Raw genomic sequence first — 22,478 nt, 5'->3', positions numbered from 1 at the left:
AAATAAAGTGGATTCTTGCTGGAACACAATTAATAGAGGGTTTTCCAAGATCACAGAAGACTAGTAGCGGGCTACCAGTGAAAAATTAGACATTACATGATATGAAGCCCAATTTTGCTGCATGGGCTTCATGATCCCTAGTCAGCCCATATTTGGTGGTTTCTAAGGAAATGGAAGTTCCCATTATGACTTTTCCAAAAACAGATTTAGGTAAATGAGAAATGACGAGAAGATCTGTTCAGTGGGCATATGTTTGGTTCTTTAGGCTATATAGACTAGAGTCCTGACACTACAGGAGTTCTGGGTAAGCAGAATCTGTCATACTCATGATGTTTTATTTCAGTCTATACATTAAAGCACGTGACAAGAAGCAGTTTCAGGAAATGCAAAAATATAAGGAGATACTTTTCAATTTTTTATTCTTTTAGGAGCCTCAGTTTTCGATTGTTACGCCAAACTCTCTAAATCAACATTGACATTCCAGGAGAAGCACTCTTGATGGAACCTCTCCACTGCAAACCGATATGGAAGTCCGGCCACATGGCCAATCAAATCCCATCACCCACCCACCCCTGCATACCAGTCAGGGGTTAACCCCTCCATTGCTAGAGTCTCTCGGCAAAACTTGGGGGGCTACTCCAGCAGAGAAGGGGTTAAAGTCCTGCTTTAACACTCCATTCGGGGAGGGGGTAGCCACTGAATAGAATGAGAACATAGGCAACACAAGGTTTAATGCTAGCATTGCAAGCCGCTCTATTCATCTTTTGTTCAGAGGGATAGAAAGTCGGAAATCAGGAGTCGGAGAAAAGAAACATTAGAGAAAAGTGAAAGATAGAAATTTGATCTGGTCAAACAATGGATTTCTGAGCTAGTGGTGACGCGCTGTCATCTCCTCCAAGCGCTAATGCGTCTTGTTGCCTTGATCTCAGCACCGTTAATAAAATCTGTTCTAAAATTAGCACCATTTTTTTTTGTTTTGCCGCCCAACCCCCGAGAGACAAATATTATAAACTAGAATGTGAAAGGAGATACAAAATAAAATATTACACACATAATTTCAGGTGAGACAAAAATCCGCCGATGTCACTTAGACGATCATATTCTGGTCGATGTCCTCTGGAAGAGACAATAAAAAATGGATCATGTCAAATGTTATGTTTATTTATTGGTTATTTAAACCCCCAATACATATTAGATGAAATGTGGACATCCAAATATCCTCCAAAATCCATGGGTGGTGGGAATTCAATCACCCAGTGATTCGGGTGCCAGATGACATGAGTCGGGTGTTGATTACTCCACTCTTCCAGTTGACTGAGCCGAGTACTCGTGAATATGGGGGGAGATGGAAAAGAAAGCTGGCCATGACTCCAAGATGGTTCATACATGGTCAAAAAAAACCCAACAACCATTGGCTTTTGAGTAAGTACATAATGCAACTTTCCCCTTAGTGGTGCGTTTCCAGTGAATATATTTATCACCTCTCCATAGGAGAGGCGATAAATGTATACTGTCTGCTTACATGTAAGTATAATGTTTATCTAGTCATTATCTGATACTTGTACTTACGCTCCTTGATTCCAAAGCATTTGGCCCATTCGTCTAAAGCAATGTATTTGTCATCGTCGATGTCACATTCGTCAAAGAAACGAGTTGTGCAGTGCTCCATGGGGATAAGAGGAGCGCGGAGAGGAGAAAGCTCGGTGTGGGAAAGGTATCTAAGGGCAGAATACATTAACAATGGGTTATTTAGGGAATTTATACCAATCGTCACAAGTTTGGTGGAGTAGAACATTAGATGTAGATGCCTAAAATATCCAAATCTAGGCCCACATATCATGTCCAATATCAGACCATTTAAGAACAAAGCTACTGTATTTTGTCTTTAAAAAAATAAATAAATGATAGTTGTGGTTTTATATCATAATCACAATACATACCCATCGATGGGGTGCTGGTCCAGCTGTCCAAACTGCCAGTGCACGGGGAAGACATACATGTTGTAGTTCTTCTCAAAGTCACGTGCCAGCAGCTCCATGGTGTGGTCTCCAGCTTGAAGACGCTTTTCGTTTTCATGGATCTTCTTCACCTGTAGGAAAGTGAGATATGTTCTGTGGATGTTTTCTAATTGATGTCCTGTTGTATGATATTATCTAGTTGTGAACTAGTCAAAAAACACTCTTCCTGGTGCTGATTTCATGTTTTCTTAAGTCATCCATACACTAGAGATTCGATATGACCACTCTCAGTACAACCTGGCTGGTCTATGAATGTTCTTGCTTTGTACAAAGCCATAAGTTGAAAAGGCAAGCCAATCTATGTCTCAATCAATGACTTGATCTGGGAAAGCAGATCCATCATTTGGCACGTTACAAGGACAGTGTTGTGGCAGATCAACTTTACCACAGATGCCTTTAGATTCCATCTGCATTCCAAAAACTTCAGTTGATGGCCAATTGGAGCCCTTTTACTAATTCAATAGTGGGACACAAGTCAGAAGAAGGCATTAAATGTCCTACGCTTCATGAGACTTAGGGTACCATTACACTAAGCGATGCACCAGCAATCCCGACAACAATACTACCTGGTAAGGATCGCTGGTACGTCGCTAAATAGTCGCTAGTCAGCTGTCAAACAGGCAGATCTACTCAACGACGCAGCAACGATACGGCGATCCGTATAACGACCTCGGTGGTCATTGGGACCTTGTCACACAGCAACTATTCTGACGACTCACGCCTGCGTCCCTGAGTTCTGTGTCGCCAACTAGGTCGCTCGTCGGCGTCAAACACAGCGATGCACGCTGGCCAGCGGGACACCAGCGATCAAAAAATGGCCCAGGACATTCGAGCATGATCAGCAACATTGCAGTGGGGGCCCGGTCACCGCTATGTGTCACATGTAGCGAGATCGCTGTTGCGTCACAAAATCGGGACGGGGCCTTTACTTCCAGCTTTGGTAATTGTTTGGCACAAAGCCCATCCCTTTCATGGGCCCCACCATAACAATATGGTCTAACTCTAAACATGCATCTGCCAGAAAGGATATGATATTAGTCAATATAAATACAGTAAAAAGAGGACTGAGTAATTATTGGGTTATGTGACCTACAAAGGAATAATTGTTTCTTGACCCCGGGATATAGAGGATAGCCTATGTAGTAGCAAATTGGGAAGTCAGTGATTCAAAAATACATGGTTTATTCTGGGCTAAGTAGAGCGCACTTAACACTAAGCTTGTGAGTTTTGGAATTAAACCAGATCTGGTACATTATTGTGGGATATGACTGTAAAAATCCCATCAAGACAAGCTGGTTGAACCCCTCAATGTTTACTCATTACATAGAATTTGGATCTAAAAGGTTCCCCAGTTCATAATTGTTGCAAAATGCACCATCTGGATCTAGAGATGGAAAAAACTTGACCCCAATCTGTTTCTCTTGGTGACCACGGCTGACCAAGTACATTCAGCATCACAATTTTCTTTTTAACATGAATGCTTGTCTAGAAGAAAGAAAAACGCGAAACATTTTTGTCCATGCAAAATCATTTGAATAAGGAGGAACAGGCTCCCACGAGAGGTGGTGAGTTCTCCTTCAATGGAAGTCTTCAAACTGAGGCTGGACAGACCTCTGTCTGAGATGGTTTAGTGAATCCTGCATACAGGTTGGACACCTTCAGGTTGACCCTTGAGGTCCCTTCCAACTCTAGCAGTTTATGATTCTACAGTTAGGTCCATATATATTTGGACAGAGACAACATTTTTCTAATTTTGGTTCTAGACATTACCACAATGAATTTTAAACAAAACAATTCAGATGCAGTTGAAGTTCAGACTTTCAGCTTTCATTTGAGGGTATCCACATTAAAATTGGATGAAGGGTTTAGGAGTTTCAGCTCCTTAACATGTGCCACCCTGTTTTGAAAGGGGCCAAAAGTAATTGGATAATTGACTCCAAGGCTATTTCATGGACAGGTGTGGGCAATCCCTTCGTTATGTCATTCTCAATTAAGCAGATAAAAGGCCTGGAGTTGATTTGAGGTGTGGTGCTTGCATTTGGAAGGTTTTGCTGTGAAGGAAACAGGCGGTCAAAGGAGCTCTCCATGCAGGTGAAACAAGCCATCCTTAAGCTGCAAAAACAGAAAAAACCCATCCGAGAAAATGCTACAACATTAGGAGTGGCAAAATCTACAGTTTGGTACATCCTGAGAAAGAAAGAAAGCACTGGTGAACTCATCAATGCAAAAAGACCTGGGCGCCCACGGAAGACAACAGTGGTGGATGATTGCAGAATAGTCTCCATGGTGAAGAGAAACCCCTTCACAACAGCCAACCAAGTGAACACCACTCTCCAGGAGGTAGGCGTATCAATATCCAAATCTACCATAAAGAGAAGACTGCATGAAAGTAAATACAGAGGGTTCACTGCACGGTGCAAGCCACTCATAAGCATCAAGAATAAAAAGGCTAGACTGGACTATGCTAAAAAACATCTAAAAAAGCCAGCACAGTTCTGGAAGAACATTCTTTGGACAGATGAAACCAAGATCAACCTCTACCAGAATGATGGAAAGAGAAAAGTATGGCAAAGGCGTGGTACAGCTCATGATCCAAAGCATACCACATCATCTGTTAAACACGGTGGAGGTAGTGTGATGGCTTGGGCATGCATGGCTGCCAGTGGCACTGGGTCACTAGTGTTTATTGATGATGTGACACAGGACAATAGCAGCCGAATGAATTCTGAGGTATTCAGAGCCATACTGTGTGCTCAGATGCAGCCAAACTGATTGGTCGTCGTTTCATACTACAGATGGACAATGACCCAAAACATAAAGCCAAAGCAACCCAGGAGTTTATTAAAGCAAAGAAGTGGAATATTCTTGAATGGCCAAGTCAGTCACCGGATCTCAACCCAATTGAGCATGCATTTCACTTGTTAAAGACTAAACTTCAGACAGAAAGGCCCACAAACAAACAGCAACTGAAAACCACCGCAGTGAAGGCCTGGCAGAGCATCAAAAAGGAGGAAACACAGCGTCTGGTGATGTCCATGACTTCAAGACTTCAGGCAGTCATTGCCAACAGAGGGTTTTCAACCAAGTACTAGAAATGAACATTTTATTTACAATTATTTAATCTGTCCAATTACTTTTGGTCCCTTTAAAAACAGGGTGGCACATGTTAAGGAGCTGAAACTCCTAAACCCTTCATCCAATTTTAATGTGGATACCCTCAAATGAAAGCTGAAAGTCTGAACTTCAACTGCATCTGAATTGTTTTGTTTAAAATTCATTGTGGTAATGTCTAGAACCAAAATTAGAAAAATGTTGTCTCTGTCCAAATATATTTGGACCTAACTGTATGAAGTATTATGAATTAGAATTGCCAAATGTATTTATCTCCGATAATGCTAAACTAAATTGTGACTGAAGTATCTACTAGATTTTCCACTAATGCCTAAGAATGTTTTTGGAGCATGATATCTGACCGAAGGACCTGGTTGAACCGGAACAAGTCATTTAGCAATTATTAACGACAGTAACAATCACTACTAATGATCATTACATCTATGACCAGTTCTTCTACCCAACAAGGCTATTTTCCCTGGTTCATCCAGTGACTGCAATTTTAGATGTTGGGTAAAAAATTTCTGCTCATAGATGAAAAATACATTTAGTGCAATAGATAAAATGAAAACCAAGAGTTATGGTCTCTGAAATGAAGATTTTTGTTACAATACCCTTATCTTCTGTTTCTCATTGAGCAAGTTGTTGTCCTCATCACGCTCATACAGGCTGACCAGGACGTTCTTCAGCCAGTCGCGCATGCGCAGGGGGAACTCGTTCAGCTCAGAGTCCAAACAGGGAGGAATGACTGTAGGGAAGGAAGGAAATTAAGTTAAATCTGTGCATGTAAGTTGTGGTCTAAGAAGCTAAGAATTATCCAGTGACCCATGTTCTGACTCAATCATGAGCCCCAAAAGTACAGCAAAGACAGCCATGTTTGGAGCCAACCTTTGTTGACACCAGGTTTTGTTTCACATCCTATGTGTATAATGGTAACAATAAAGATTACCATTAATTTAAAAAGTAGATGCATTCTATAAAAATGAAGACCAATTACTAAAGCCAACCACACACATTGGATGAGTGTTGGCCAAATGATGCCAAGGCCGATCGTTCAGCTGACAGCCATGTCAGTCATCTTTTTCGTACACAATAGCTCTCATTGGGCCAAGCACTAATTTGTTCTCTATGAGAAAGCCGCCGAGAGGCATTTCTGCTGGTTGCTTACATCTGTGAGAACAAAGCATTCTACAGTCCAAAATCAGACACGTCCGATCAACATCTACCTGTGCAATTAGTTGGCTGGCACACCTATACACATTAGAGTGTAGGCGAAATCCTTGGATATCGACGGGATCAGCGGAAATTAGTCTAATGTGTCCAGAGGCCTTAAAGAGTCACCCAAATCTTAGAGATTGACATCTAGCTTAGTTGATCAGAGAAGACACTAGAAGATCAAGCATAGTCTTCACCTCCATCCTGTTGAAATTCCACCAAGCTGATCCTTCTCTCCTCTGATATCAATTTCAGCTGTCAGGGGACAGTCGGGAAGCCCTTATGTATATTAGACTGTTGGATAATCCCACCGATATCAACGGGTTTGGCCAACTTTAGCCTAATGTGTATGAGGGCCTTAATGAGTCACCCAAGTCTTAGATATCGACATCTAGCTTAATTGACAATTGAAGATCATACATAATCTTTACCCCCAATCCTGTACAAGGAGCCAACAACTTAAGGCCCCCAGATAAATTTAACAGCTGTTGGACGAACAATGGTTCAACCAACAGATATCATTCCAGACTCCTCCATACACAGGAATGTTTGGCTCCCTGAGTAGTGTTCCTATGTTGTCTATGAGAGGCTGCGGTCAGGCTCCTGGCTGCAGATTATCTCCCTTTCACTGTGAGATAAGCAAAAATTGTAAGTATTACTACAAACAAGCCCCAAATTTTTTTTTTTGCTGGTATTCCTTGGAAAATAAGGGAAATAAATGCCTGTTTTTACTATTTTTTTTTTTTTTTTTTATTGTATGGCCACAAAAGACGACTAAAATTAGTTGAAAAATATGTTTCCCATACTGTAGCAATCATTTTTATGTATCGGACATGTTTTCTTTTTGCTAGTAACAGTAATTTGGGTTGACAGCGACATTTTTATTTATCCATTTTTACCTTATATTTTTAATTATTAATTTTATATTTCATTTCTTGTACACAGTGCACCCCCCATAAGGTCATAAGACCTTTTGGTGGGGTCATTTTAACATATGTAAATATTTTAATTTTTTCATCTTATTTTATTGTAATTGGGGCAGGTATATTAGCTCCAAAGGGAAACGCAGCCTAATGGCTGATGGCAGAACTGACTGGGTCTCATATGACCCAGTAGATCCTGCTCCCTCACTATACACAGTGATCACTTGACCGTTGTGTCAGTAGGAGGAAGCATCATTAGCGCTTTCTATTACTATTAGCACTGTGTATACAGAAAAAAAGAAGGCAGAGACGGTAATAAACCGTCTCTGCCTTCTCTATGAGAACTCCGGTTGTCTCTGACAGCTGAATCTCCTCCGCTCCCGCATCTGCATAATTCCGTGCAGCTGGGCTCCTATGCCGTGGCTTTTTAGAACATGGAAGTGGTTAAAAATAATTCTAAAGAACACAAATGTCCTATCCCAGACATTTGATTTTTTCACTTGATAAAACGCTGGTTCTGCATTGAAACGCGTTGTACATAAAAAACCTTCTCATCATTTCTGAAGAATTGATGTACTCTAGCAACGCAGCCCACATACATGTTCATCCAAGTTTTAACTTGCAGATCCATCGGTAAGTATGGCCATTTTCAGTGATACAGTACATACTCTAGAAAAGGGTTTAGATCTCATGGTTCGAGAATGTCCCTCTTCAAAGCTCCCTTTTGAAAAAGATACTTCCCCCTACAAGTGACAACAGGCGGGATAATAGACATTCCTCCTCTGACAAAGAGACCTCTGTGAAGTGTGAGAAGCTCGGGTAATTGACTTTTCTGCAACAAAGACTGCCTTGTAAATTGGTCTTTTGGGTACATGTACAGTGTTCTATGGGGAAAGTCAATGGTGTTGCTCATCAAGTGCAGGATTTAGGTTAAAGATTACATATGAAAGCCAAGGACCTTTCAATGTCTTCTCTGACTAGGCTAGATGCACCATCAACATAGTCTTCTTTAGAGGCCTCCGTACACATTAGACTAAAGTTGATCCAACCAATATATCAGTAGGAGTATACAACAGTCTGATGTACATGAGGGCCTTCTGACGGTCCCCTGATGTCAGAGGAGAGAAGAGTTGTCTTGTCGGAATTCCAACTATGGAACCTTTTCATTCGTTATCTCCTTGGATCAAGTTAAAAGATCTGTGAGGATTCATAGGTTTGCAGTCACAAAGAATGACAAAAGACTTGAACCCCAAGTTTGGACAACCCCTGACTATAGAAGGATGAGATGCCATACCAAATACATCTCATAGACATGAGTGCTACTACTTCTACAGGAAAGATGACCACTGGTGTTCCATCATTTGTCCCGAGTCCCCTGTATAAATGGAGCAGATGTCAAAGTAAAGAATGCCACTCCATTCAAAGTTTATGGAACCGACCGATAAAGTCACTAGCCAAGCGCTGGCCTCTTAATTGTCCCCAGAGATGGCACCTCCAGTGATCATGCGCTTATCTATCCTGTGTAGAAGTCATAGGTATCCATTCTAGAATAATTCCTTAAATTCATATTTTATGTTATTGCCTTCCACATTTTCTAGAACTTTGCTTTTTAAAAGCTACATGGGACAACATTTTTAATGAAACCCAATTGCAAAAAAATATTTTTAGATCAAGTTTAAAAACAAAATGCCCCCGAGGGTGTTCATATTATTAAAGCTTGGAATTGATGAAAGCTCATGCGTAAAACCAGCGCTAGCTATATTTTTCCAGAATGAGCAGAATTTTCCACATAAAACATTGTATTGCAGGCTAGAACAGATCTGCGAAGCTTAGGAATTAGTCCCTGGGGGAGACTGCAATGCTCATTGGCTAGGTTCATGAGCTAGCAGGATGTAGACATTTGACTCCTCACGACAGTAAGGATCATCATTCTTCACATGCTCTAACCAGCAACCCAAGATGAAATGACCCCCTAGGGCCATGAGTGGAAAATGTGAGCCTTTAGTGTACGATCAAGAAGGAGGAACCTTTATTCTAAAACAATTGTGTCCTTATCATTCTTAGGAAAGTAGTTCAGGGCATTTTCAGAAAATCTTGATTCCAGTGGTAATTTTGGTCTACAAACCAAAACCCATTATTCGGCAAGGAAGCATTTTATTCTTCTACTGAACATTGTATTCATGCAACTGAAAGTATTGATAGTTTTGCCCATCATTTGAGAGTTTGGCCACTTTGTGTTATGTTGACTCCACGCGGCTTTTAAGAGATCACATGGTTATACATTGACTTCAATGGGTTGACCATCTGGCCTTCAAAAAGAGTTGAGAAGAGCTGTTGGCAGATGAAGTGGGATAGTACTTCTCTCAAGTGACTGGCAGGGATACTTGTTATCGGTCCCCCACCCAACTAGATATTCAAGGTATAACTTGATGATGTCTACTTGGACAACCCTTTTACTTCTGCCATTGGTTGGAAAATATTAAGCAAATAATTTTTTAATATTCAATTTGGCAAAGTCATTGGCCACGTAACATGAGCATAAGATTATCCACACCGCTGCAGCACCTGGCCGTGTCAGCACAGCGCCGACCGGATCCGTCCCAGGGCTCTCGGGTGCCAACCCAAAAATAGAGATGCAATACGTGTACAGTCTATAGAAAAAGGGATAGAGGGTGGCACTCACTGTCCCAGTAAAACAAACAGCTTGATTCAAATCGCTTAAAACATCAGGACCCGTAGAAGTGCATATTTCGCGAATCGGCCGTCATCCACCAAGCTCCACATGGGACTCTCCTGCTTCTTTTGTTTTAAGCGATTTTAATAAAGCGGTTTGTTTTACTGGGATGGTGAGTGCCACCCTCTATCCCTTTTTCTACGGACTGGAAAGTCATTGGCCAGATTTCTCTATTCTGTCCCGGTTGCTTCAAAAGGAACGGTTCACCGGGATAAAGATCGTAGTTACCGTACTCACATTTGCATGGTCCAATGTAATCCAGGTGCAGCTTGTGACCCTTCTTTGTTCCTTCCAGGGTACATTTGGTAGCAAAGAAGTGGCAGGAAGAGTCATAGGTCTTGTTGTCTGTGGCACAGACCTACGAGAGAAGGTGGATGGGAAAAAAATGTCATTTTAGTAAGTGCCATAGGATAAATGTGTGAAGTTCTTTCATTTCCAAGAGTTTGAAGGAACCGAAACGTTAAAGCGGTTGTCCACTACTAGGACAACCCCTTCTTAAACTAAATGTTAAAATAAGTAAAGCTGATAAAGTTATAAAGCCTATACTCACCTCCCGTGCCAACACCGTTCCCACGGTGTCGGCACTCACTCTCCTCTGGGCTGTGATGCGGTGTTGGGACATGTGACCCCGTGCCCAATCAACGGTGCTGTCACTGTCTCTGCCTCCGCACGAACTGAACATGAAGAGGAAGCCAGGGATCGGCTCACCCTGGACTTCCTTTTCATGTTCAGTTTGTCTGAAAGCGGAAACAGTGATGCCAGTGCTGATTGGGCGCCGGGCAGCACATGTCATAACACTGCATCACAGCCCTGGGACCACGAGTGCTGACACCACTGGATCGGAGCTGGTATGGGAGATAAGTATAGGCTTTTTTGTTTATCGGGGCTGAACATTTAGTTTAAGAAGGGGTTGTCCTAGTAGTGGACAACCCCTTTAATTAGAAAGTGTACAATGTAAATTTGGATACTTTTGGTATTCTCCTCCCCGTTTGCTTCTTTAAATTATATGGTTCTTCCGTCCTAGTGGGCATCCATCTGGCGGAAATGTATCACGTATATTAGCTGCAAACATCATTTAGAATTCTACATTACAGCAACTACACTGAGATAATTGTGAACGACTGCTCTTAAAAACACTCGTTTCACGTTTATCTTGCAGGATTTCGAGCATCACCGAACATCATCGCTCTCTGCAGTGTATCATCTTATGTAAACGGGACTTGCACTGCCAAGAACTATGGCAGCCTATTGGCACTGAGCGACCTAATAGAGATTGCTCAGTGTGCATCGTTTACTTTGGTCTGCCTATGTAAACAGGCAATTAAATCGATCACCGATTAGTAAAGCTTTACCGATCAGTGGTCATATCGTGCTGCTGGTCGGCCCATATATCCCGGATTCTTAGACAGCAATAATGTAGATATGTTTATTGGCATGTTTTGAACATGCTCTTTGACCTGTGCAAAAATCTCTGTGCAGAGTGGCAGGAATAGCGGAGTAATAATTGGGGTTACAGAAGGTTCGGCTACAACTGAGGTCGTGGAGTCAGGGGGCCCACCATTGCCAGTGCTGTTTTCAGCTGAATGTGCGTCCTTGAATGACAAAATGTATCGCGGGAGAGAGAACCACCAGCTCCATGCACCAGTATCACAATAAGAGGCTTGCACCTGATGATGGCGTGCCAATCGCAAGTGGGGTATGACAACACTGCCGTGTGCGCCCTACCCCGCCCCAATACATGAGCTGTGGAGAAGGAAGAAGACACTGCTTGCTACAGGAAGGTGGGCTGGTAAGAATAATAATTTTTTTAAATGTGTCCTAGAAGAGAAACAGGATGGAGGACATTATTGCAGGATAGTGGCCAGGAAGCAGGATATTGTTACAGGGGTCCGTCCATCTGACCAGCATACTGGTGGGGGCCTAGGTCCAAATTTTAGCCCATGAGATAATCTAATATATAAAGCTCAAGTGTGTGTATGTATGTGTGTGTATATATATATATATATATATATATATATATATATATATATATATATATATATATGTATGTGTGTGTGTGTGTGTGTGTGTGTGTGTGTGTGTGTGTCCGGGATTGGCATCCGCACTGTCGCAGCTACAGCCACAAAATTTGGCACAGTCACACGTCTGGACCCCGAGAGCGTCCTAGGCTATGTTGTGAGGCGAAATTTTAACCCCGCGCGTTCCAATTCACCAAACAATTTTGCCCCTATCTACATAATGGGTAAAAAGTGTGTGTGTATCAAGCCCCGCCCCTCATTATGATGTCATAATGGTTGCCATGGTGACGCTGATGTCATCATAGGTTGCAAGCCCCGCCGCTCATTATGATGTCATAATGGTTGACTATGGGATGGAGAATGTGTGATGGGTATGTGGGCACTGGACTATGGGATGGTGGATATGTACGATGGGTGTATGGGCACGGGACTATGGGATGGCGGATATGTATGATGGGTATATGGGCATGGGACTATGGGATGGCGGCTATGTATGATGGGTATTTGGGCACGGGACTATGGGATGGAGGATATGTATGATGGGTATTTGGGCACGGGACTATGGGATGGAGGATATGTATGATGGGTATTTGGGCATGGGACTATGGGATGGAGGATGTGTGATGGGTATATGGGCACGGGACTATGGGATGGAGGATGTGTGATGGGTATACAGTATGGGCACTGGACTATGGGATGGTGGATATGTACGATGGGTATATGGGCATGGGACGGAGGATGTGTGATGGGTTTATGGGCACGGGACTATGGGATGGAGGATATGTATGATGGGTATATGGGCACGGGACTATGGGATGGCGGATATGTATGATGGGTATTTGGGCACGGGACTATGGGATGGAGGATATGTATGATGGGTATTTGGGCATGGGACTATGAGATGGAGGATGTGTGATGGGTATATGGGCACGGGACTATGGGATGGAGGATGTGTGATGGGTATATGGGCACGGGCCTATGGCATCGTGGATATGTATGATGGGTGTATGGGCACGGGACTATGGGATGGAGGATAATTATATTTTGCTATAACTAACCACAGTTAGTTACTATGCCCGGGCAGCGCCGGGCTCTTCAGCTAGTAGATGATAAATGCCATTGTAATCCTTTCTGGTAATGAGATAACTCCTGAAAAATGAACTAGAAATATCGGTATACTATTATGCGTAGTAGCCAAAGAAAGAACAGGAAGATTTCAAGATTTTTTTTTTTTATTTAAATCATGAAAAAGAAAAACAAGAAAAAGTGAAAACTTAATATAATTAATAGATCATTTCCTATAATCAATAGATCAATAGAATGGAAATGATGTTTATGAGGCTTGGAAGAATTGAACACAGATAGCAATGAAGTTTCCAATAGTAATAATATAAATAAATAATACATTTTCTAGATTTTTGCATTTACTCATTGAAAATTATGTGTAGAAACTTGTTCCCTCTTATTCATATTCAGACAACCTCTATCCTGGAATGTGCAAATACTCTGAATATGTCGCTTCAGGCCCAAAACAGAATCTGGAGGGAGACTTGAATTTCTTTCTTTTTTTTTTTTTTTCATCATCTAATGAAAAATAACGAGAGTCGCATTGCTCAGGACCTTCAAAATATCGAAAAATCTAAATTTGGGACCCACTGGTCCGAATGAGGTCTATGATCTCTAGGATGTCTTGTGTGAATCCATTTTTCCATTCATGGAGCTGAGTGGTCTGTTGCTTACAAGAACTATTTGAAGACGTACCTTCTCAAACTCGCCTACACTTGCAGGGCAGGTAGATGGGTCTTGGCACACGCACATTGGAGTGTTGTTCTCGTCCACTTCACACACCTTGCCATGCTTGCAGTGATGATTTAGGCAAGGATCTATGGGGAAAAAAATTGCCCAGCTTTCATGCTTCTGAATAGTAGATATGTCTAAATATGCAGTAATATAATCATATTGCTATGGTTCAAGGCTTTATTCTGAGAGATACATACTTGGTGGTGAGCAAAGAGCACTGCTGAAAGCATTTACCCTAATGTCTCATGCAGTCGATCATATTTTCGGTCCCAGTGCAATCCGACAGAACATCGGATTGCACCCGGACCAATGTTATTTTATGGGGTCATGCACATGTTTGATATGTTCCTCTTGCTGATTTTTCCATCTTCTCATCTGAGAAAATCGGATAACACTGTGATCACACTCTGTTCAAACTCTGATCAGAGTGTGATCAAAGTGTAATTCGCATAATCGTCCCAATTCTCTGGAATGAGATCCTAGCCTTAGCCATACCGATTTGTGAGGTCAAGGCCAAACAACTGGAAATAGGAATACAAGGAGTACAAGAACTGTTGGTTTCCAGGAGATTTTCGAGAGACCTTAGTTGCACCTGGGATATTTACCAACCCTTCAGAGAATCGAGGAGGTCTCACTGTTTTCCAGGAACCTACTGGATGCTCTAGGAGGGGTTTTAAGGTTACAATGTGTTGGCTGAACCTGCTGAATTCAACTATCTTATGTTTATGGAGATGATGTTGGAGGAAAAAAGGATCATGTTGGGTTTCAACTTTTTTGTGTGTAGGGGATATAAGCCACCATCAGAGGTGTCTGGCAGTAATCAATTCCAAACTAAGTGTTCATTTGTTTGAGGATTCAGGAGATAAAGCTGTTGTCCATACAAGCTATCGTGAACAATTATGGATACTTTAGTATCAGCTGAAAGCACTCCTTACTTTCTTGCGTGGTGGGATCCTCTTCCTCATCTATTGCTTCATCAAACTCTCCAACTTCTACCTGCACGGGGTTTGACCCCACTGCTGTCTCCTGTTAAAGTAAAGAATGAAGATGAGCAAAGAACCTGACAAGTTCTTGGTCATTCAGTGTAAGATGTTGAGGGCCCTATGCACAGTAGACTAAAGTCGTACGAGTTTCGCAAGAACAGCCAGAAGTCTAAGCTGAATGAGGGTCTCTGGACTCTCCTCCAACAGATGATGTCGGGAAAGAGAAGGATCCCGCACGTTGGATTTTCAATGGAGAACTCTATTGAGATAAGTTATCTCCACAGGAGTTTGACAGTGACTCTTGTCTCATTTGAGCCGAGAAATCCTGGGATTTCGGAGAGATAGTTGTCAGAGCTGAACGATCATTCGGTAGACAGTGATCTAATGGGTATGAGGTGCTCAAGTTGTCTCACCTCAGTCACAACATCTTCTATCACCTCCTCCTCTTCTGGCAAAGCATCCTGTTGCTGCATAAAGAGAAGAGAATTGAGTTAGTGAACAACAAGGTACCACAAATATTTCCATCAACTAGACACCAAAGTAAAAGACCAAAAAGAGAATGTGACCTATAAATGTCACACACAAACTTAGCACTAAACATAGCATAATATGCCATTTTGGGAAGACAAGAAAACCTCTTTGCCCAATCCATGATCAGCAATGGACGAAGGTTTAGCTACATAGGTGAGACGTAAAAAGAACATTTATATCCACAGGATAAGCAAACAATGTTTGAAAAATGTGCGTCCCACCTCTGGAACCTCCTCACATCTCAAGAACATTTCAAGTCGTGCTGCCGAGTATGGAAACGCATAAATTCTATGGGAGTTCTGAAAATAGCCAAGGTGGGATGTACATCCATCATTTAGATTTGCTATAAATGAGACCTCTGTAATTTGTCAGGTCTCCTATTACTTAGTCCATTTTGAGAAACCTCGTAAGCTGAGCTTGATCCATTAAGTAGTTCTGTCCTTAGTTGGTCCACATCAGAACAGGGATCGGGAACAGCAGAAAAGATCCTCTGGATCAACGCTGTAGGACAATAGGTCAACTAGGGTGGGGTTGACTTTGTCTTCATCAACTGTGCTTAAGTCTATCAGGGTCAAGAAAGAGATTGATTTCATAGTATGTAATTGGTCACTTACAGGTGCAGCTAGTGCTTTGCCAGCCAGGCACAAGACGAAGAAGATCCAGACTCTCATTGTGCTACCTGATCTGGAAAAAAACGAAAAGTTCAAATCAATTGTGGCATGTAAAGCTTGTCTGGTCTGCAAATCAGACCAATGGTTCATGTGGAAAACTGACTATGTTGCACTGAAGCACTGGCTATAATGGGCGTGTGTGCTCTCCGTATGCAGTCCATGGTACACACGGACCCTAAGGTCCCATTTAATATGCTTGTCTGAACGAGCTCTTAGGGTATGTTTACATGGGGCTAAAATACACAGTGTACATAGTTTACATAGTGTTGGCTAAAAAAAATGCTGCATAAAATATTCATGTTTTTGTTGCATTTTGACACATTTATGGTCAACATACGCAAGGGAAAAAAACATCACATGCAGGAGCTTTTCAGAAATCCCATTTATTTTCCTTGTATTGTAAAACGCTGCTTATTTTGCGCAGCAAAAACGTAACGTGGTGACGCCATGTATGAACATATACTTAAAGGGGTTGTCCAGGACTTTAACATTAATGGCCTATCCTTAGGAAAGGTCATCAATATCATTCCCCGCCTATCCACTGTTTCCAGTGTTGGTGGCAGCTGAAACCGCACAGCAAAGCCCCGTTGACGGAATAGTGGCCACAGCCGGGTACTGCACATCCGCCCCCCCATTAACTTAATTAGGGGGTGGATGTGCAGTACCCAGCTGCGAACACCATACAGTTATGGAGCTGTGCTGTGTAGCTCCATAACTGAGCAGCTCTGGCCACCGCCAACACTGGGAACAGCTGATCGGTGGGAGTGGTGGTTGTCACACCTCCACCGATCATTGATGATCTATCCTATGGATTAAAGTGATAAAGTATTGGGTAACCCCCACATTATTGTGATGAAACTTTGGTTGAGTGAAAAGCAACCACTGTTCTAGTACTCCACCAAAACTTGAGTGGGATCTACCCCATTGTTACTGGCTGGAAAAAAAAAAACGTTTGGATCTTTCCTGGACCCTGCGGGGAGTGGGATCCTAAGGGGGATCACCAGCACAAATGTCAGAGACAAACATGTACTGCAAAATCAGTACAGGCATGTCGCTCAGGGCATGGAACAAGTCTTAACAGATAGAGAAGCAGAATTTGGAATTGTAACGTGATTTCAAGTAATGTGGGTAACAAGGTGGTCACCTTCAGATCAAAAGGAATCTGTCAACAGTTTTTGCTATTTAAATTGAGAGCAGAATAATATAGGATAAGTGAGCCTGATTACAGCGATGAATCACTTATTAGGCTGTGTGTTGTAGTTTCAATATAATCAGTGTTTTATCAGCAGGAGATTTTGACTGTCTGACTAGGTGTCATGTGCACAGTAGTCAGGCTAGTCTGTGTAACCCCGCCCCCACCACTGATTGGCAGTTTGCTGACAGTGTACACAGAAAGCTGCCAATCAGGGATGTGGCCAGGGCTATACACAGCTCACAATTTAAAGCACTGCTACACCTACAGCAGAAAAAAAGGTATTTTATCAAAACTGCACCAAGCAGCTCAGTAAGTGACATATCGCAGGGATAAGGCTCTCTGCCCCTACATTATGCTGCTCTCAGGTTACACAGTAAAACCTGCTGTAGATTTCTTAAAAGACATCATTTCCGGCCTGCAATAAAATCTTGACAGGTTCTGTGGAAGGTTGACGTGAGCAGAGCTTTATTTCCCAGCTCCTGGGTCACCTACCAATCCCAATGAAACGGGGCACTAATCAAGAGCATAATCGACCACCGCCTCATTCACATGGAGCACTTCAGAGATCTCGGGATCCATAGGGTCTCAGCAGTCTGTCCCACAGTGATTGGGAATTTCCAAATTTGGGAATACCCCTTTAAAAAATCATGGCATTCAGTCCCCTGAGCTTGACAGTAAAAATTATTATAGAGTTTTATTTTTCTATTATTTACGTGTTAACTTAATCTGGCCATTCACATTAGATAATAATCGTTCTGCCAACAGATATCTCTTCTGACTCGGCCAAGCACTCTTGTGTTCAACTTATTACCCCACTGAAATCCCAACACTGGGTCCTTCTTTCCCCGACACCATCTGTCAAGGTTGAGTCTGAAGGCCTCAATACTCATTACAGGGTCGGATGACCCTAACGAAATTGTCAGGTTTGGCTGACTTTTATGGAATGTGTATGAATGAGGGCGAGTGTTCCCGACACTTCATTAACCACTAAGGCACATAGTTATCAGAAATTACATAATTTCCACCAAATTTTCAGCACACTTCAACTCCACCTCTCCATATGTAGCCAAAGTCACACCTTAATGATAAGCTTGGCATAAATTATATTAGTGCAACTTTTTAGGCACTTCCCGAAGTTAGATAAAAATGAAAATGTTTCGTAAATTGCAATTTTTTTTTAATCAAGTTTTAGTACAAATCTAAAAGTTAGAAACCATCTGGAATGCATTGTGTCAAATATTGCACCCTAATGTATATTTTTTGCTTGGTACAAATTATATTAGTGCAACTTTTTAGGCACTTTCCAATGTTAGATAAAAGGCAAAATTTGACGTAAATTGCAACTTTTTTAAAATCATGTTAACTAATGCAAATCTAAATGTTAGAAACCATCTGGAGGCCATTGTATAAAATATTGTACCCTAATGTAATATTTTTTTTTTTTTTTTACAAATTGTGACCTTTTATTCAAGTTTAAAAAGCCTTAAAATGTTTATAACATAAATGTTCTTGATCCACGACTTTTTTTTAGCCAGCTATGACCTATCTAGAACATACAACATTTTTCTGTCAAATGTTATAAATAGGTCGTACTTTAGGTCATATTAAAAGGTTAAACAAACTCTATTTTCTCATTATTTTTTTTTACATTTTGTTGTAGGTACTAACAAATTGTGTAAGTTTTTTGCCAAAATTTTGGCACAAATGGAATGACAAATGTTACATCATTTTCCATTAAAGGGTTAATAATATATATATATATTTCCTATCTGTGCGATGGGGAAAATCTTGTTGATTTGCTAGAGATCCATCCACTGGGATCACAAATAATCCCAAGATCGGGGTTCTGGTTGTCTGAGAATGAACCCTGATCTAAATGCAGTGGAGGTGCGCATGCTTGACCTCTGCTTGACTCAATATCTATGGGTTTGACAGATATCGCTGAGTGCTGTACTTGACAGTCCCATCGACAGTGAATGACGTGGAGGTTGAACATGCGAACCTCTGCTACATTCACGATGGGGCTCCATGTGAACCTCTGCTCCATTCAGTATGGGGCTCCAGAACCCTGTTCTTGGAGTTCCAGAGCCCCGATCTTGGAATCGTGGAAGTCCCAATTTTCAGACTTCCTGTAATCAGCAATTAATCACCTTTCCTATGGATTGGGAATAACTTGTTTTATAAAAATCCCTTTAAATCAGAATTATTTTTTTATGCATTAACATAAGACTTTCAAACAGAGCGACCTACAAAAGTTCATTTTCATTCCCAGTGCACTTCGGAAAGTGGTCAGATGGAATCGGCCAAAAAACTTCCTTTCATTCTATTCCCTAGCCATGGGGGGCTCTGTGCACTCGGGTTGGGGGTCAGTTCAGCCTTTTTGGCTTTCATGAACGTCGGGTGGAAAAGTACTGGCCCTTTTTGGCAGCCTTTCTTTAGTCCAGATGCCCTGATAGGCTTTGCACAGGCCGGGGCACTCTGTTTTTCTGGACATTTCCTGGCACTCAGCAAACGCACGTCGGGAGTACTTTCTTTATGTCCTCATGCCAAAAAATAAACAGGATTCTTTAGTCACATTTCAGATCAGAGGGATAAAACACTTTCGCTAACCAAAAGCAACAGCCGGGCTGAGACGATTGGGGTGCCCCCCTCTATATTCAGGCTGTTTGATGACAGGCTCCTTTCTAATACTAAATTTATTAACATTTAAAAGAAATAATAAAAAAATAGAAAAATCTAAAACTTTTAAAAAATTGTATAAAAGTAAAAAATAAAATATAACTTTTACCAAAAATATATTAATAATCTTTTTGGAAATATATGTGATGAGAGTCCAACTCCTTCGGCCTTTGACACTATGGAAGACCGGGATGAAGTGACCACTATTTTTTTGTTATTGACCCCCAACAGATCAATAAAAAGTTATCACAAACCCAGTGACACAGAAGTACAGAACCGTGTGTATTTTGGTTGGAAGGCTCCTAAGAGGGAAATGTGTCCTGTAGCAAACAAACCTCAGCTCGTCGTGATCTCACAGCAAGGAAAAAACAAGTTTATTTCAGAAGAGTAAACTAAGTTTATGAAAAGAGACTTCTTCTACGGCCTCATCGGTGTCTGGAAACATTTTACTTAGTACATTTCATGGACAGAGAAATACACATTGGCCAGATTCATCATGGAAGATGAAGCAACTGTTGCCGTTAACCCGTTTTGGTCAATGGGTTTCGCATCTGTTCCTCCCGAGTCATGGAAAGGAAGTTTTAATTTTGTTTTTTTCCTGAGATTGAGCATGTTCGATTTCAACATGTCTGATCCATCATGTGGGGAGAGGGGTTATGACCCATATATATATATAATCAGCTGATGATCATTGTTAATGGCTCTGCAGAAAACTGCTATACCATAACAGATGGCAGGGAGAAGATACGGATCAGATGACTGCAATTTGATGATCCTTTTGTTAAGCAGGCAGGTAATCTGCTGTCAGAAAATTTTGGTAGCATCTTAAAAGGGTTGACAGTCACCTTTTGTGCCTGCCGACATGTGAACCCTCACATCACGTGCACTGCACGCCGTGAGGATTCTCCAGTACTGGCGTCAGGAGATGGCGGTCAGTTTCATACTTCCGGTCACATTTCGACTAGACTTGTCTAGCCTCGCTCAGATCACTTCGCACTGATCGAGCCTGGTACAGTTTAGTCGGCATGTGACCGCATGTATGCAAATCACAAACTTGTTGCGCCTGCACCGGAAAAGCCTCACAGCGCGCACAATGTTAGGATTGACAAGTCTGCAGTCACATTGAGTGACTGAACATTTGCAGCCTAAGACCGAACAACCCATTTAAGGACTTATACACTGTGGGCTAATGTTAGTGGGACTCGCCGATATCGATGGGTATGGCTGACGGTCTAATGTGAATGGAGGCTCCGGCCAGCTGATGGTCGAGGAGATGTTGATCACACATGTTCGATTTTGGATTGCCGATCGCATTGTCCTCCTTCAAATAAGACGCCAGCCGATGTGTCAGTCAGCAGCTTTCTCATGGAGACCACAGGAGCGCTCCTATCTATGGGACAGTCGACTGAGACGGCTGTTCATTTGGCCCTAGGTGGAGTGATCATGTGAATGGGTGAATCAATAGAGATATCATGAGACAAATTAGCAATTAGACAGATACCTAAGGTACATGGCTGCTATAAATCTAACCATAAACTTTTCCAGCTAAATTCGGCCCATTTAGACTAGACAAACATGGCCGCTAAAGGAACCCAAAGGCTATATCCGATCCAATCAGTAGACGTTAAATGACCTGTCTAGAATGGCGAACCACAATTCTATGCACACCAAACGATCATTTATACGATTTTTTTTATGTGCATAGAGTATCATTTTATCGGCAGCACATCTCCTGTCTAAACCGCACAATGTGCTGCCGAGAACGATGGAATCAATGGCGTCAAGAGCAGTCCAATCACCCGGCAAACAAGTGTTTTGTTTACTCGTTGGGTTATGGCCGATAATTAGCGAATAATCCCAAATATCTGCTTATCTAAATGAGCCTTTATTCCGGGGCCAAAAATCTAATATTTTAATATTTCTGGGGCATCGAATGGCAGATGTCCAGGATAAAAAAGTGAGACCACTGCCGAAGCAATATGACTAGAGTTAGCGAGATCCATTTGCATATTCCATTGATCACGACAGAGATCTGTGGCCGATGCACGGGCATGGGAAAAGCACTTCTTACCTGTCAGTATCAGGCTATGAGCTTAGTATATTCTGTCAATTTGGACTAACAGTATCCCTTTAAATAGGTGTGAAAACATCGCCTATTGGGAGGATGGGGTGCTCTATGACCTCCATTTCCTAATTTAAGTCAGTGCCTCTTTCCATAGATGTCAACGGAGACATGTGTGCACCACATCATTGAAGTTTATGGGAGTTACAGAGATAGTCAAGCGATGGACTGGACACTATATTCCGAGGACAATTTGAAGAGGGAACATGAAAAGATTTTCTCCACACCATTAAAGTTTTTTTTTCCCAGTGGAACCTGCACAAAGTTGTTGAATAACATGTCTAGAGGGCAATCTCAAGCTCTGAATCCTGGCAATCTAGTTTACAGGGGGAGGTGTACTGCTGAAGATTGACATTTCGGTCAAGTAGTGTGGTCCAAACTGTGTTCTACCATGCTGCTTGCAGGGGTAGTGTTACCTCTGCAACATCGGAAAAGCGCAGATCAAGGGTGGACTCACCATTTTTGCAACCTGTGCAAC

The 22,478-nt window shown here is 41.9% G+C and overlaps 1 protein-coding gene across 1 annotated transcript in view; it reads right to left on the bottom strand.

Moving 5' to 3' along the window:
- Nucleotides 1–402: 402 nt before the first annotated feature.
- SPARC (secreted protein acidic and cysteine rich) overlaps nt 403–22,478 on the bottom strand; it is a 28,638-nt gene continuing 6,562 nt past the window's right edge. Inside the window, exons 2-10 of the mRNA XM_073567930.1 lie at nt 15,948–16,017; nt 15,216–15,269; nt 14,755–14,845; nt 13,781–13,902; nt 10,239–10,359; nt 5,744–5,877; nt 1,941–2,089; nt 1,570–1,718; nt 403–1,116 (exon numbers count right to left, since the gene is read on the bottom strand). Coding sequence (XP_073424031.1) covers nt 1,088–1,116; nt 1,570–1,718; nt 1,941–2,089; nt 5,744–5,877; nt 10,239–10,359; nt 13,781–13,902; nt 14,755–14,845; nt 15,216–15,269; nt 15,948–16,004 — 906 coding nt within the window. The 5' untranslated portion in view covers nt 16,005–16,017 and the 3' untranslated portion in view covers nt 403–1,087. The remainder of the gene's footprint in view (nt 1,117–1,569; nt 1,719–1,940; nt 2,090–5,743; nt 5,878–10,238; nt 10,360–13,780; nt 13,903–14,754; nt 14,846–15,215; nt 15,270–15,947; nt 16,018–22,478) is intronic.

The sequence above is a fragment of the Dendrobates tinctorius genome, unplaced genomic scaffold (genome assembly GCF_039654945.1).
Source record: "Dendrobates tinctorius isolate UK_male_01 unplaced genomic scaffold, ASM3965494v1 ptg000020l, whole genome shotgun sequence".
Lineage (NCBI taxonomy): Eukaryota > Metazoa > Chordata > Amphibia > Anura > Dendrobatidae > Dendrobates > Dendrobates tinctorius.
Note: the sequence above shows the minus strand (reverse complement) of the source record. Positions and strands in the feature narration are given on the sequence as shown.